This window comes from Melanerpes formicivorus, unplaced genomic scaffold (assembly GCF_026170545.1).
Source record: "Melanerpes formicivorus ecotype bairdi unplaced genomic scaffold, bMelFor1.0.p_v2 SCAF_6, whole genome shotgun sequence".
Lineage (NCBI taxonomy): Eukaryota > Metazoa > Chordata > Aves > Piciformes > Picidae > Melanerpes > Melanerpes formicivorus.
The window spans coordinates 11551718-11568562 of NW_027142358.1; the positions used below are offsets into that span (position 1 = coordinate 11551718).

The 16845-nt window shown below is 40.8% G+C and overlaps 1 protein-coding gene across 4 annotated transcripts in view; it reads right to left on the reverse strand.

Annotated features, from left to right (window-relative positions):
- PCGF5 (polycomb group ring finger 5) overlaps positions 1–16845 on the reverse strand; it is a 64613-nt gene that overhangs the window by 26198 nt on the left and 21570 nt on the right. For 3 of the 4 annotated variants that reach the window (XM_068139695.1, XM_068139694.1, XM_068139691.1), the window contains exons 1-2: positions 9835–9911; positions 9030–9342 (exon numbers count right to left, since the gene is read on the reverse strand). In XM_068139695.1, the coding sequence (XP_067995796.1) occupies positions 9030–9141 (112 nt within the window). In that variant the 5' untranslated portion in view covers positions 9142–9342; positions 9835–9911. Of the gene's footprint in view, positions 1–9029; positions 9343–9834; positions 9912–16845 lie in introns of those variants that run through there. The other variant, XM_068139692.1, reaches the window with a different exon arrangement.

Below are 16845 nucleotides of genomic sequence, written 5' to 3' on the forward strand. Positions count from 1 at the left end.
ACACTACTGTTGCTTCCAAGTGATTAATTGCAGACTGTAGATTTTACTGCTATTAATAAGAAAATGGAAGCCATGTTGATGAGAATAAATATCTTTGCTATTATTACCATGTTGCAACATCCTGCATGGAGATAAACTCCATCCTCTGTTTATTATTACTTCACCTAAACTGAAAGGAGAATTGCAAATCTATCACTAAATGGACTGAAAAAATAATGGACTGTTGCAATTGCAATACACTTTCTGCTGAAACACTAATTTCTTTCATCAATTACCTAAAGAACTGAGTACCTCCAAACAAGCTGGTAAATCCTAATTATATGACAATCTTTAAGGAATCCTGAAATTCCTTTAAATAACGTCACACATTAACAAATGCCAACAAGAAAAGCCTACATTTATCTTTGCCTTACCATGCATAGAAGAGTTACTACAAATCAACTTATGCTGATAATGCACACACATTCAAGCCCTGTGTAGCTGTTTTATCCAGTTCTTTTAAAACACTAACTTAAGGACATTAACTTTATAACTTAGGTTAAAATGACAGTGATGTTTCCCCTTTAAGTCTGATGGACAGACTTCAGAGCTCTGGCTGGCTCCTGACACTCTCCGCAAGGTAAATAGCTACAGCAGTGCCAGATGCAGGGTGGGTTTCTGTTGATCTGGTAAAATGAGGTCAGAAAACCTGTGAGTCTTTAAATTAAAGACTGAGAATTTCCTCCACAACTGAAAATAATGGAAGTTATCCTTGAAATTGGAAAGATATGCACACTCTGAGCTCAAAGTTTTTTTCTTAAGATTTAGCATCTGTTTGTGTTCAACCCAGGGACAATCAACAGAAGGTAGAATTCTTTAGCTGATCAGTAGTCCTTCAGCCATACCAGCTCCTGTAATTATCTGAACTATGTTTCCTTCTGTCACTCACCTGAAATATGAAGCAGCATAGGGAGCAACTGAAATCATAGTTCAGTTTCTTTACCAATCAAAAGCCAGCCACAAATACACAATCATGTAACAGGGAAGAGGTACAGACAGTAAAATATATTTTAAAAGCACCTTTCTGAGAATATAAATCTCTGTTGTCTTCTATTAACACATTCAATGGATAAGAGCTGGAGCCTCCTGAATTCATCTAGCTATGCCAAGATTAAATAGATGTGGGATTTTTTATTTTTTTCCCTACATCTATTATAGACATTTGAAACTGTGTTATTTGCTTTAGATACCACAATTTATTTCACTTGTTTTCTACTTCAGCTTAAAATGGTTTAATATTTTTAAGCTTTAAGAATAAATAGGAAAGAACATCACATTGCTCACCACAGGTGTAATGAACCTGCTCTGCAGTGTGCTCTTTAAAAAAAATATCCTTATTCTAAGCATAACTATGAGCACCTTCAAAGGTAACAGAGTGTACTCTCATTTCAGGCACACAGGCCTGGAGGTGAAGGGCTGTTGTATCGTAACAACAGGGCTTCAATGAACAAATCAGCAGCATCACTATCCCAACTTTTTGAAGAGGTGTTGCTAAAAGACATAATGATCTACAAAAAGATGTACCAAGGAACAGACAGAAACCTTACAGGTGTCCAGACCTGAATTACTTGCAAGCACCCACCAGTGTCATGCAAATACATGGGTAGAATCTGATTAGCTGGCCAAACAGCAGCAGTAGTACTGTCCAAATATATTCCTGCTTATCTTCAAATTCTAATTACTGTATCTTTGCTTTTTTTGATACTACCAATAGTCCTGAACATTGTCCCAAATTGTCACTGGCTAAATCACAAGTATGCCATGATATTTGAACTGAAAAGAACTAACAGCAAATAACAACTAACTAATTTGAAATTTTTATATGAAGTCCATGAGAAAGCCCCAATGAAGAGAGATTTTCTATTTGAAACAGGCCATCCTTATATCACATCATTCATCTTGCTCCTCCTGTGAGAAATGAGCGAATCATAAGGTGGTCCTATTCCAAACACACCACAGGAAAATCAAAATAGGAAACAATGTGACAAACTCATAGCGTTGAAGGTTCTTTAACTGACATTAATATGCATTGTATAACTGCAAAAAAAAATCAAAATATTTCAAGCAGAAGATCATACAGAGGCATAGTGGCAAAACTGCATTTAACTTTCTTTAAGTAAGCCAGAGATTTTAAAAAAGAATAGTGTAGAGAAGAAAAAACTGCCATAAGTGGAAGTGGTTAACATTTTGGAAAATCTTATCCTCCCCATTTATTATTGGAGGAAATGTCTTCTATTTATTTAAAAATAAAAATTAAAATTAAAAAGGGACATTTTTGGAGCATGGTTTTTCTGTATAATTTTCTGAGAGCATAAAAAAAATCAAATGTAGAGATACTATACCTAGAAGTAGACCAAAGGAAGGATTAACCTATTAAATATGTGATATAAAGTGAAATTCTAAAATGAGAGTTGTAGTGTTAAGCACTTCTTGGACGACTTCAATGAGAATGAAAGTAACCCTATTCTGCCCAAGATTCCAAAGGAATATGTAAAATATGCTACTGTCAATTGAGCTTTCCAACTGCAGTACCTAGGATCTCATAATCTTGGTATCTATACTGTGCTGAAAGTGGAGATGACACATTATTTCTGGCCAAAGAAAGTGTGATGATAACGATACCACTGAGAGTTGTGAAGTTAAGACTCATTTGCTATCTCAGAAACTCCATTTGTTGGAGAACCTCAATTGGACAAAATGATGAAATTGAAAAGCCCAACACATTTGTGAATAATGGCCACGTGGAAATGCACCTGAAAGTCACTGCGGTAAGTATCATAAGGGTTTGGTTTACTCTAGATCTTTACTAAGCTGACTTAACAGAATCTGAGCTTAGGGAATTTTTTTTCAGTGGAGAACTGCAAGATGGGAGTTGCTCTTCTAGCTGATATCATAAAGGAAGGGGATGGGTCTTTGATGTTTTTTGTTGTAGGCCTCTGGTTTGTTGCTGTTGTGCTTTTTCCCTGAAAAAATTAAGAAAGTGCTTTCTGGGGGAAGATATTACTGTGTTTTAAAAAGATATGTCTGAAATTCTTTGAAGAGAATTTCCTCCACCTGTTCTTGGGATCTGCACTCAAGAGGAGTTCTTGAAGCCTGTGATGAGATTACACTGATCTGACTGCATTGAAAAGATTCCTTGATTTGTCTTGTAAAGATATTTTAAACTTGGCTTTGCTAGGATTTTTGTTTGTTTTCCAAACTAAAGACAAACAGAACCTATCTGAGCTATAGCTTTCATTTACACATAGAAGAAATTTGAAATTGTTGTTTAAAGAAATCTGTTCCACAGGATAGATAACTAGCACACTTGGAATCATAGAATTGTTTTGGTTGGACAACATCTGTAAGATTATCAAGTGTAACCATCAACATAACACCACCATGCCCACTAAAACATGTCCCGAAGTGCCATCCCTACATATTTTCTGAATATTTCCAGGGATGGTGACTCCACCACCTCCCTGAGCAGCCTGCTCCAATGCCTGACTGTTCTTACAATTAAGAAAATTTTCCAAATAGCCAACCTAAACCTCCCCTGGTGCAACTTGAGGCCATTTCCTCTCATCCTATCACCTGCTGCTAGGGAGAAGAGACCAACATCCACCTCACTACAATCCCCTTTTAGGTAATTGTATAGAGCAATAATGTCTCCCCTCAGCCTCCTCTTCTCCAGACCAAACAATCTCACTTCCCTCAGCTGCTCTTTGTAAGACTTGTTCTCCAGACCTTTCACCAGCTTTGTGGCCCTTCTCCGGAAATGTTCCAGCAATTCAATATCCTTCTTGTAGTGAGCAGCCCAAAATTTATTTAAGGTCAGATGACTAACTCCCCAAAACCTCCCAAATACTCATTAATATAGCTTGAAGAAGTATTTCTAATATAAACCAATCTATGGGAAGGAACAACACTCCTCAGTCTGAATATATTCATGCACTCTCTTGATACATTTTTTTAACAGAATATGGCACCCTTGGAAGCCATGAATGGCCCAAGAGCTTAATCTCCAGTGTGAGAGAGGTCTTTGAGAAGTATACAGACAAACCATCAGGAACCAAGAGTACTATGACAGTCCTACATACCCTATATTCCCTACCCCAATGAACATACAGATCTGGATCTGGTATTTGTGCAGCCAGTTCCAATCACAAGGTCATCTCATACCATTAAAAACCCCTTGAAAAATGTAAATTGGTACTGTAGGAAGCTAAAACAGCTTTTGCTTTTTCTCCTGCAAAGCTGTGATGCTATGAGGATTTGCCTATCAGAAGAAAATGTGATTTATTTATAGCAATGTGAAAGTAAAAATTACACATAAATTCTAGCACTCTAGAATAATGAACTGATACATGCTATTCCTAGTAGGAGCAGGATCATCAACCAGCATTTTCAGGTATGACAGATACAATAATTTTCTGTTACTCTTCACATAAAACACTGAACATTTTTCAAAGCCTATCACTGAATTTCAGAGAATGGGATTAAGTCTTAAGTATTGGGTAAAAAGAATAGATAAAAGGGGACTCATTAAAAACAATTATATTACAGATCTATTTAATTCACTACTTCAGGGAAAAAAACCCCCACCAAAACAAAAACTAAACAACAAACCAGAAACTTTCAATGCTATCAGTGGTATAGATTAACAAAATGACATGGGTCAGCTTGCTTTACTGTAGGTCATGGTGTGGCAGCAAATGGGGAAAAAAAAAAAATCAAAAACCAGGTTAACCAAAATGCACATAGTTCACAAGATTTTGAGGCGTGTGCTACACAGACCATTGAAACAAGGACCTGACTTTCATGGTTGCATTATGACTCTGCAGATGAGACATAATAAAAGTTAAACTCATGTAAGATGATTTACTACAGCAAATAAAAGTACTTGCGTGACATATTGGCTGGCAACCATAACATACCACACAATGCCAGTACAAAGATACCTGGTTCACATGCTTTGAGATCTTTGTAATCATTTGGTGTACACAAACACAAGTGTCAGGACTGTGTGGAATGGCACCTTATGCCAACAGCAAAAGTACGTATTTTTTGCATATCCATACACAGTGTGCAATGGCAAGACTCTTCCTCCATTATTTTTTAAATGCTAACAAGGTACCTAAATAAAACCTCATACTGCATTTTTTAAACAAAATATTCTACATGAAAAAGTTTAATTAATTAATTGTGGGACAAATTCTTTGCTAGAACTCATCCTTTTGATTTTTTCCAAGGATCTCCTCTCAAAGTCAATTGGCACAGGATATGCACAGTTAGTGGAACATCAAGCCCATCTCACTGACAGCACACAGATGCAACAAGTAATTTAGTATTTTTAATGAAGTATTTAATTAGCTGTCTTAAACCTGCTGTAAAAACACTTACTTTCAGGGAATGTGCATAAAAAACAGGACAGAAAACTTCAGTATACTTAACCACCCTTCTCAGAAACTATACATGTGAGACTACTCCACTGTTAATTACAATTACCAGGCACAATCAGACTAGACTCACTTCGGTTAAAAGGGAGAATTTCAGTACTTGATAATCAAGACTTTTTGGGTTGAAATCTCCTATTTCAGAAGAAGTCAGACCTGCTAACCTTTAAGACCTGCTACATGCCATTGACTGAAGGACTGCATCAGGTGTACAAAAGCAGTTCAGCTCATATGTCTAAAGGTGGGAAATTTTGCTGCATTGAAGTTCTTTTGGTATCTCCTGGTGATGGCATAAGTTTTTACCGAAATCTGGAAAACACTCTGTTTACAAGATTATTGGTTTGATATTGAAAAATGACATCTCTGGTTATTTTTCCGCATGGAAGTACATTTCTGAAAATTTCTAGACTGCACTGCTTGACAATTTCTTAAGGCAAATACTACAGAGGCCAACTAGGAGTAACGACCACTTGATCTACTGTCCATAAACAGGGAATACAGCCACAGATGGCAGCTTGCACTGCAGTGACCACTGGATGACCAAGTTCCAGAGCTTGAGGAAAGATACAAAATTAAATGGCAGACTTAGGATTCTGAATTTCAGCAGATGGGACTTCAGCTTATTTAAGCAATTGCTAGTCCCAAGAAGGCTATCATTACAAAGAAAGGTACTTAGGAGAGCTGGCTTGTTTTGTTTCATTGTTGTTTTTTGTTATTTCAAGAAAATGCCCTCAAGAGCTACCTAGCCCATTGTAAAGGGAATTTTGTTAGAAGAACTGCTTAGTGCACAAAACCTGCTTGGTGCACAAGCTTCCTAATTAATATCCCAAAATAGAGCATATTAGAAGTGGAAACAAGGATGGGAAATGAAATTAGCAAGACCAAAGCCCAGCCACAGCCTAAACTGCTGAGCAACATAGGGATTCTGCAAATAGGCTAGTAGGCTGAAGGAAGTTCAGATGAAATGTGGGTCTGTAAATGAATGAAGAAAACACTTTATAAATAGATCCTATACCATTTGAATAGCAGTTACAGAGGTGATGGAGTCTAGCTCTTCTCTGTAGTGGTAAATGGTATCACAAGGAGCAATGGTAACAAGTTGTTGTTTTAGTAGGATATTCACAAAAACTTCTTCACTAGGTAAGTACTATTGCATTGGAAATGGCTAATGAAAGAGGCTATGGAGACTTGGAAATTCACAACTCAAATATAAGGAGCCATGGCTGGCCTGGTATAATCTTGGCAACCAGCCCACCTGAAGATGATCAAGACAGTTTCAGAGGTCCCTTCCAACCAACTTTTCCATGATTATGTGAACAGCCTATTAATTTTTAGGACACTAAAGAATATTCCCAAGGAAAGTTTATTTTCCAAGTTTTGTAAGAAACAGATAATGGGATACACCTTTGAGCTCACATCTAGCTTGCTTTGACCAGAAGTTCTTAAACACTCGTGACAGCTGTGTAACAGACCATTAGAAAGGTCTCAGAGCAGAAATTTCCTACCTCTTTCCACAACATATGATCACTGGAGAACACCTCTGTCAATATATGTTTTTCATCTTGTCCAGAGTAATACATGGTATTCTAATTATCTACTGAATTTATGCTATTTCTTAAGATATTAATATCTGCAGAATTTGAACATTTCTGCAAGACTTGTTTTTAATCATGGCAACTAGTACTGCAGGACAAATATGAAAGGACACTTGAAATAATCAGTAACTATTGGGATATGACTGAAGAACAACACCTATACTTAAAACAAAAAAACCACATACCAAAAAAAACCCACATAAAAGTTTAAATATTTTCTAATAGCCAAAGTGCAAGATTATTTATTACAGTGTCTTCCTGAATTCTGCTACAGATCATCTTTTTCTTTACAGACATAAGACTTTGGTACCACCCATTGAAGTTTTCAACTTTCATTCTCAGCACTGTAAGCTTTCTATTCTGGCAACTAAACTTTGCTTAAAAGAAATAACCCCTTCTTCCCTGCAGTTTTAGTTCATGACCCAAACACATGGCCGCTTTTTTGAGAGGAGACCTGTGTGACTATAGAACTAGTGACTAGGCAGTAATAGCCCAAGTGAAGAGCTCACAGTTTACAAGTGAACATAAGAAACAGATGCCACAGAAAAAGAAAGTGCTCCTTCTGCCATTATTGTTTTGTAACAAGATCAGAAGTAAACAAACAAATAAATTATCTAAACAGAAAGATACCATACCACGAACGTTCTTTTTCTGAGCTGATTTCTGATGCCACTTTGTTCCCCTCACCACAACCTTTTAAAAGTAACTAATGTTCACAAAACTTCAATCATAAAAAAACCCCATAAAACTAATGCTGGAAACCTTCAATTTTCTTTAAAGGGACAGACAATTTAATAATGGCTAATATATCTTTTTCTCCCTCCAATTCAATTTCAAATTCTTATAAGGATATTTTGCTTAACTTCTCTCCTCCTGAACTTAAATTACTTTACCAAGTAACACAAATGAGAAGATTAATATCCCAAAACACATGATGATCTTTAGCATTAGACATTACACTTGAAAGGAGACAGTTCACCTTTTTTTTTTTCTCAAAAACTAAACTAAAAATCACATTATAATAATGGTAAACAATACCTTTGTACTATGAACAACATATAGGAATTATGTCATAATTCCCTATCCACTTGATATACTAGAGAATGAACACTATAATGTAAAAATTAACAGTGAAGCCATTTAACAGCTACAAAAACAGTGCACAGAAATGACAAGAAATGTGAAGGCTTTTCATTGATACTTATTAAGAATTTTTAAATGGGAAATCTACTAGAGAACATGTAGGTTCTCTTACTCTTCTTTTAGAATAATTCAGATTTTATTTGGAAAGATCCTGAATTCTCAAAAAGGTCCAAGCAAACTCTTCTATTCAGCCACAAATATAAAGAAATCAAGAATGTAAGTAAGTTAGCTTGTGAAAGCAAGATGACCAAGTTTGATACTACCATTCGTATGTTTAATGTAATTCATACACACTAGTGTTTTAGAAGTATTAGGAGCATAAAACCTCATTATTTTTTTCTGAGACAGAGGTTCAAAGAGGTTTACTTTCTAAATAAATATTTTGTCGACTTGCAAGTATTTCTACGCACTGTGCAACGGTATGCATTACAAAGATGTGGGCCAGTACTGACCAAACTGGTGTACCTGTTGTGCATGCTGCCAACAGGTACACTGGCTTAACTGTCAAAAACATAGCTGTATTATAAAAATACCACAGTCAAACTAATGATCTTACAAGTGATCTGCCAGGCCACAGCAATACATGCTTGGTGCCAGAGCCCGCACGTTAGTCTAGGGGGAAGAAAAGGTGTATCTTCACACTGCAAGGTGTTCAGCAGAGTAGATGGGTCATCAAGATCATCCAGGTGGCTGGCCAGAAATCCCCAACACTTCAGAAGTTAACAAAAACTTGCAGAGAGATCATATTAAACATATAACAACGCTTGAAGGAAATATCACTTGAAAAGGAGGAAATATTTTGTGAAGTACTACTTACAGGTATGGAGGCACTCAGTTACTGTAGTTGGCTTGATGAGATAGCCTTTACAGATATAGCAGGTGATATGAGGATTGAAATCTTTCACCAAGTGCTTCCTCTGAGTAGCCATTCGTGGGGTAGGAAATGCTGGCGGAGTGCTTGGGGCCAGGCGAGCAAGTCCGAAAGGTGACGATGCCCACGGTTCACAAGAGCTGCAGCGCTGCTCTGTGCAGCTGGACTTCTCCAGGCATTTGCTCTTAATCCCAGAGGTTTCACAGGGACATCATGGCTCATAACTCCTGCTCCTGCACCAAGTAAGTCATTTTCCTACCTGTAACGCATGTAGAAAGAGAGAGGTATGGAAGGCTGGCAGCACCGTGAAGACGCCCCGGAGGGCAAGTGTCGCCATGAACTTGGCCGGAGCACTGGAGTTCTTATTTACATAACAGCAGCTGTGTGTCCGGCGCTCGGCAGCCGCGGTCCAAGGCCGCGCCCCTGCCCCCACCATGCTGCCGCCGTCAGCGAGACAAGTTGCCGAGCGCCGCAGAGCGGGGGTGACAGGTGCAGGGGCCGCTGTGCCGCTTCTGACAGGGTCCTCGGCCCGCCTGGTACAACCCCCGCCAAGGCGCGCAGCTGTCCGCAGGCCTCGGCGGGCCCCGCGGGGAGGAGCCCTCCCCGCCTGCCCCAGCGCCGCGGAAGCCCGCCGGCAGGAGAGGGCAGCGGGCGAGAGTTTCTCCCGCCCTCCCTCGCACTCGCCCGACTGCAGTCCTTTCCCCCCGCACCTGCGGCGCCTGCGGCCCCCGCCTCGGCCCCCCCACCGTACCTGGCGCAGCACAGCGGCCTCGGACGGGCGGGCAGCCGCCCAGCGAAAGAGAAAGGGAAACGGCGTGCGCCTCCCACCCCCTCCGAGCCCTCCCTCGTTCCCTCCCCACCAGGCTGCCGCGGCCGGTCCCAGGGCGGGCGGGACGGGCGCGCAGGCGCTGCTCCCCGGTCGAGCCCTGCTGCGCCACGGCCCGCAGCGCCGCTCCGGGGCGGGAGCCAAGGGGAGCCCCTGGGCGGGCGCGCCGCCCGGGCACTGGGGTAGGCATAAGGGACTAAGGGGGGTGGGAATCGGAGGAGAGGAGAGCAGAGCAGAGGTGCTGCTGGCCACAGGTAAGTGCAGGAACGGCCGGTTCGGCCCTTACAACGACGCTCTGAAAATAACTTCAGCTTCTGCCCGTGGAAGGGGGAGACAAACTGATTTTTTTTCCCCCCATCCTTCCTGAGGAGATACTAGACCACTGGACTAAGTTAGGCCCAAATCCTGTGAACAGCTACACATGTTATACATGTGCTTTCGCACCACCAGCTAGCCGGAGAAAACTAAGCTCTAGTGAAAGCTGTCTCCGTGGTTCCACGCCTCCGAGTCTGCTCCCCATTCACAGAAATGTACCATACTGCCAGGAAATGATCCACGAACTAAGCTGCTTTAATGGTATTTTTCAATTGCACTATTTGTAGAAAACTTCTTCTACACTCTTAGCGGTAACATGGAAAAGCTTTTCCATTCTGCATTTGAAATACATACTCCTTCTGTACTGGCCCTCCAGTGCTGCCTCCCTTTCATCCTTGGCCATAGCTGCAAGAAGCAGCAGAAGGCTTTAATAGCTTAGGCCTACTTCTGCCATCTATTTCTACTTCACCTTATAGTAGATCTCCAGTTACAGCAATTCAATTGCCAGCCTGAGTCCAGCGCATTAAACACTTTGAATTACAGTGCAGTGGTGAATGCATCATAAACCTATGCAGTATATTCAATAGAATATGCATACTTTTTCCTTATAAAATGTTCATCTTGTATGAGATTGTTTCCCCATGACATGAACAAAACTTTCTAAAGCTAAAAATCTTTCAAAGCAGTATGTGGTACAATTTAAGAAAAAGTTGTGTTGCTTTTCCCCTTCTATACTGCAGTTCACTTTTGTTTTTTTTTTTAATTTTCTTTGAAAATATCAAAGCCACTTTGTCAATATATACAGCTCAGCTAAATAATGACGTAAAGTGTTCAAACAGAATCATGAGTTTCATCTTTCAGCCTCTGGGAGATGGAAAACAAAAGTGCAAGAACCCTCCAATGACTCCCACTAAAATTGTTACTAACAGATTTTGTTTCTTACAGTTGAAAACTGGCAAGATTGAAAATCAAATTGTATCACACATGTCAACAGCTTCACAATTCTGCAATCAACTTGCACTGCAAATTAAAACCAAGATTTGCTACTAGATCTTAAGTGAAAACAAACTTAAAACTCCAATAAACTCAGCAGAAGCAGTCCTCAAGAAATCTACTGATACCCATTATGATTGCAGAACCAGCACACAAAAAGGCTTGAAAAGAAATAGAAAAGTAGCAACTATATTGCCTCATCTTTTAAAAACAAATTAAAGACTTTCACAGTGTCTTAGGGAGTTAACTACTCTCCTTCAAACAATTTTCATCAAGAGTTCTGTTTCTAGCTCTCTCAAGAATAAAATCTTGAACTTAAGCACACAATGTTGGAAGGACTTCATTTCATTTGAACCCCATGGGAAAACCCATTCATGGGAACTGCCACTTTGTCTTCCAATTAAAACAGTAGGCTTCATTGATGGAGACCTTATAATACTTGTGAATTTAATTTCAAACTTGTAAATGTTTTGGGTTTTTTTCTGGATAACAAGATACTCCAGTCAGCTTCACATCCTCATATGACATCTTTTGACAGCAATTTGATATAAATTGTCAAACTCTGTGCAGCAACACGTTCCATGTGATCTTCTCCATCCAGTCATATGACCACAGTCACAGCAGAATTTGGCCTACTGAGTTAGATAAGAGATCTCACCCTTTCCCAAAGAGTAAGCAAAACAAACAAACAAAAAAAATTCTGTACATATTTTGGACATTTGTAACAGTTCACATTAAAAAATAAGAGTCACTCCAAACAGCATTTTACTGGAAGTATTATCTTGAAATTACTCTCATATTTTATCCAATATACTAATGGAAAAAGATGAAACAAAATTGATACTTTTAATTGGTTCTTCATTTGAATAATACACCAGTTTTAGGGAGGGGCAAGCTCAGGGTTCTAGCCAGAAGCTATTCTCAAGTGAACAATCACTCCTCAGCCCATAACTTGGCATCATATGCCAGTTCTGCAGTCACATTTACTCAGAAAGTTGACAGTGGTGATTTCCTATCTTTAGGCCCAAGACTGCACTAAATCAGAAAAGTCTGCATAAGTGGTACCTCTGTCTGACATTATCATCAATGACTTTTCTAAAGATACAGAAAAAAAAAGAGGTCAAGTATGCAAAGAGGATTGGTGGGGTTTTGTTTTGGGGTTTTTGTTTGGTTAGGTGCTTTGGGTTTTTTTTGATTGCGAAGTCATGGCCTTCAGACTCTGTCTGCACATAAACAGCATATTCTGGTTTGATGGGCATCCAATCAAACTGAGCACTAAACCAACCAAAAGCTGTGAGACTCCCATTTCCTCTACAAAAAGTTGTCCACTACATTCTCCTGCAAGGGTATCTATTTTGAAATGGCAAGTGAACTTTGTTTCTATTTAATATTCATGCTTTACTGTGCAGCCCTTGTTCTATGCAAGTCTACAGTCCAGCTTATTACAGTAGGTGACTACTCCCTTGCACAAGCCTCGTTTGTAAGTCCATGCAGCAGTGTACATATGTCACCTTTCTGTATTTTATAAAGGTGTATAAAATTAGCAGAGAGCATGTATCCTCATTTGCTATTGTTTTATACCTTGCTGCCATCTCTAATCTGTATCACAAGAGTTCCAAATCCTATCACCACGATCAAAGACTAAGCAATTGTAAGAGATGAGATTTTGCAGATGACACCAAGTTGGGGACAGGTGTGGATGTGTTAGAGGATAGGAGGGCTCGCAGAGGAACCTTGACAGGCTGGATAGATGGGGGGAGTCCAACATGATGGCATTTAACAAGTCCAACTGCTGGCTGCTGCACTTTGGCCACAACAACCCTATGCAGTGCTATAGAATGGTGGAGAGCGACCAGGCAGAAAGGAACCTCGGAGTAGTGGTTGACAGCTGGCTGGCTGAACATGAGCCAGCAGTGTGCCCAGGTGGCCAAGAAGGCCAATGGCATCCTGGCCTGCATTAGGAATAGTGTGGCCAGGAGGTGCAGGGAAGTCATTGTGCCCCTGTACTCAGCACTGGTTAGGCCACATCTCGAGTACTGTGTCCAGTTCTGGGCCCCTCAATTTAAGAAGGACATTGAGATGCTGGAACGTGTCCAGAGAAGGGCAGCAAGGCTGGTGAGAGGACTTGAGCAGAAGCCCTATGAGGAGAGGCTGAGGGAGCTGGGATTGTTTAGCCTGGAGAAGAGGAGGCTCAGAGGAGACCTTATTGTTCTCTACAACTACCTGAAAGGAGCTTGTAGCCAAATGAGGGTTGGTCTCTTCTCCCAGGCAACCAGCACCAGAACAAGTGGACAGAGACTTAAGCTGTCCAGGGAGGTTTAGGCTGAAGGTGAGGAGAAAGTTCTTGACAGAAAGAGTAATTGGCCATTAGAATGTGCCTGGGGAGGTGGTGGAGTCACCATCCCTGAAGGTGTTCAAAAAAGGATTGGACATGGCACTTGAAGCCATGATTTAGTTAGTCATGAGGTGTTAGGTATTAGGTGATAGGTTGGACTTCATGATCTCTGAGGTCTTTTCCAACCTTATTGATTCTATGATCTTAGATATAATACCTGAACTTGAGGTTGCCAGCTGCCTTTTTTTCACTACAGGATAAACATATTTAAAAAAGCCAAACAAAGCCCCACAAACAAGAAACACACACACAAAAATCAAACTCAAAACAAACAAACAACAAAAAAGCAATCAACCCAAACTCCAAACCCTTCCACTTTCAAAACGTTTTACAATTGGTAATGAACTGAGCTGCCTGTTAAGTAAATTTCAAAAAGTAAACGATACAACTGTGCTAAAGACACCATACAATATCTGACCTGTCTCTATTACTACAACCTGAATACACTTTGCTGAATTTTTTCAAATGTGTCTAATTCCTTTGGTGCTGTGATGTGGTTTTAGAGACTTAAAGCTACAAGGTTTCACCTATCAATGTACATAGCAAATCTCACTCTATTCCCTAATCTAATATCCATGTTAGGCTTTTAAGAATAAATGGCATGATATTCTTAAACTATTTGTCTTCGTGACAAATGCATAGATGGGAATATGATTTTTGACAAGGTATTTGGCTTACGATAACTTGTTGATACATATAACACATAGCCCACTCCTATCATCAGCGTGCTGTCTGTTTAATAATTCACATTTAAATACAAGACCTTAGTTGCCACAGTTCAGTAGGAATAAAATTAAGGAGATTTACATTTCCCTGCTGAGAAATGTGGAATGCTGTCTAGGTTTTTTTATCCCTATGTCTTTAAAACTTGTCAGAAACACTGGCACCATCAAAAACCCCAATCAGTCAGGACCTGAAATATGTATGTCAGGGTGATGTCTTCCACTAAGCCAGCAACTTAGCAAAATCACGAAACCATTGTAACAAAATACATCAAAAAGAGCTAGCTACCTTCAAACATAAGCTGCCAATTTACACTTTCATCTGATATATTTTAAGTCTGTTGTACAGTAAAAAAGGCCAACAGCCACATGCACTGCATTATAGAGTAGTACCAGCAGATCAAGAGAAGTGGTGAGACACATTTGGAATGCTGTGTCCCTGCATGGACCTGTTGGAGTGAGCTTAGTTAAGGGTCACAGAGATGACTGGGGGACTGACATCTATCACGTAAGGGTAGTCTGAAAGTGTGAGTGTTTAGCCTGTAGGAAAGAAGGCTATGGGGAAATTTTGTCAATGTCTATAAATCCTTGGTGGAGGATGGAGGGAGGAGTAAGAACACTGAGCTTGAGTCTTCTCAGTAGTATCCAATGAAAGGACAAGAGTCAGGGAACACATATTGAAACACGGGAAATTGTATTTAAGCATCAGAAAAAAAAGAAATAATTAAGAAATTAGTTTTTACTGTGAGGTTGGTTGAACGCCAGAACTTTTTAACCGAGAGAGGTAAAGTCTTCATCCTTGGAAACTGGCTAAGGTCCTGAGCAACCTGCTCTAGCTGCCTCTGCTTTGAGCAGGAGTAGTGGAAAAGATAACCTCCAGAGATCAAACAACCTCAGTGACTGTGATACTGTGAAATACTAACCCAAATTTCTCAATAGGATTCAAATATGCTCACTAGATGCAGTACTATGCTATGTAACACCTATAGCTCATTTTTCACAGAGAATGTCATTTCAGAAGTGGGCAATTCATTCAGGAAATGGGGTCTCTCTTAGAATAGAATAGAATAAACCAGGTTGGAAGAGACCTTCAAGATCATCACGTCCAAACTATCACCCAACACCACCTAATCAACTAACCCATGTAACCAAGCACCCTGTCAAGTCTCCTCCTGAACACCTCCAGTGACGGCAACTCCACCACCTCCCCGGGCAGTCCATTCCAATGGGCAATCACTCTCTCCGTGTAAAACTTCCTCCTGACCTCCAGCCTGAACTTCCCCTGGCGCAGCCTGAGACTGTGTCCTCTTGTTCTGGTGCTGGCTGCCTGGGAGAAGAGACCAACCTCTGCCTGTTTACAACCCCCCTTCAGGTAGTTGTAGAGAGCAATAAGGTCACCCCTGAGTCTCCTCCTCTCCAGGCTAAGCAGCCCCAGCTCCCTCAGCCTCTCCTCATAGGGCTTGTGTTCCAAGCCCCTCACTAACTTCGTTGCCATTCTCTGGACTCATTCCAGCAAGTCAATATCCTTCCTAAACTGAGGGGCCCAGAACTGGACACAGTACTCGAGGTGTGGCCTAACCAGTGCTGTGTACAGGGGCAGAATGACCTCCCTGCTCCTGCTGGCCACACTGTTCTTGATGCAGGCCAGGATGCCATTGGCCCTCTTGGCTGCCTGGGCACACTGCAGGATCATGTTCATCCTACCATCAACCAGCACCCCCAGGTCCCTCTCTGCCTGGCTGCTCTCCAGCCACTCTGACCCCAGCCTGTAGCACTGCATGGGGTTGTTGTGGCCAATGTGCAGAACCCGGCACTTGGATGCGTTAAATCTCATGCCGTTGGACTCTGCCCACCTGTCCAGCCTGTCGAGGTCTCTCTGCAGAGCCTCTTCACCCTCTAGCAGATCAACTCCTGCCCCCAGCTTGGTGTCATCAGCAAATTTACTGATGATAGACTCAATGCCCTCATCCAGATCATCAATAAAGATGTTAAAGAGGATGGGGCCCAGCACTGATCCCTGGGGGACTCCACTAGTGACTGGCCGCCAGCTGGATGTGACACCATTCACCACCACTCTCTGGGTTCGACCATCCAGCCAGTTCCTAACCCAGCTCAGAGTGCTGCTGTCCAAGCCATGGACAGGTGGTTCAGGATGAGAATGAGGGTAACTACATTTAGGGTGTGGTCTTTTTTTTAAGTACCATGGAAATCATATGTCTTGGGAATGCTGGGGCAACTATTAACTAGTATTCAGGAGCAAAACAGCTTTGCTGAGCAAAGCAGCCACAGAAGCATGCCTCCTGGTGTTTTGTGTGTATTACGGGGCAGGGAGGGCCAAGGGAAGACAGAGAGTAAATCAGAAGAAAATCTGAAGGTTGACTGTAGGATTCAGTAAAGGAGTAAACAAAAAACTTACCAAAATTCTTTTTTGAAAGGGAAAAGCAGATCTACTCTTTAATCTAGCTAACTCCAGTAATGAGAAAAATGAACACACAGAATGTGTATCAGCAT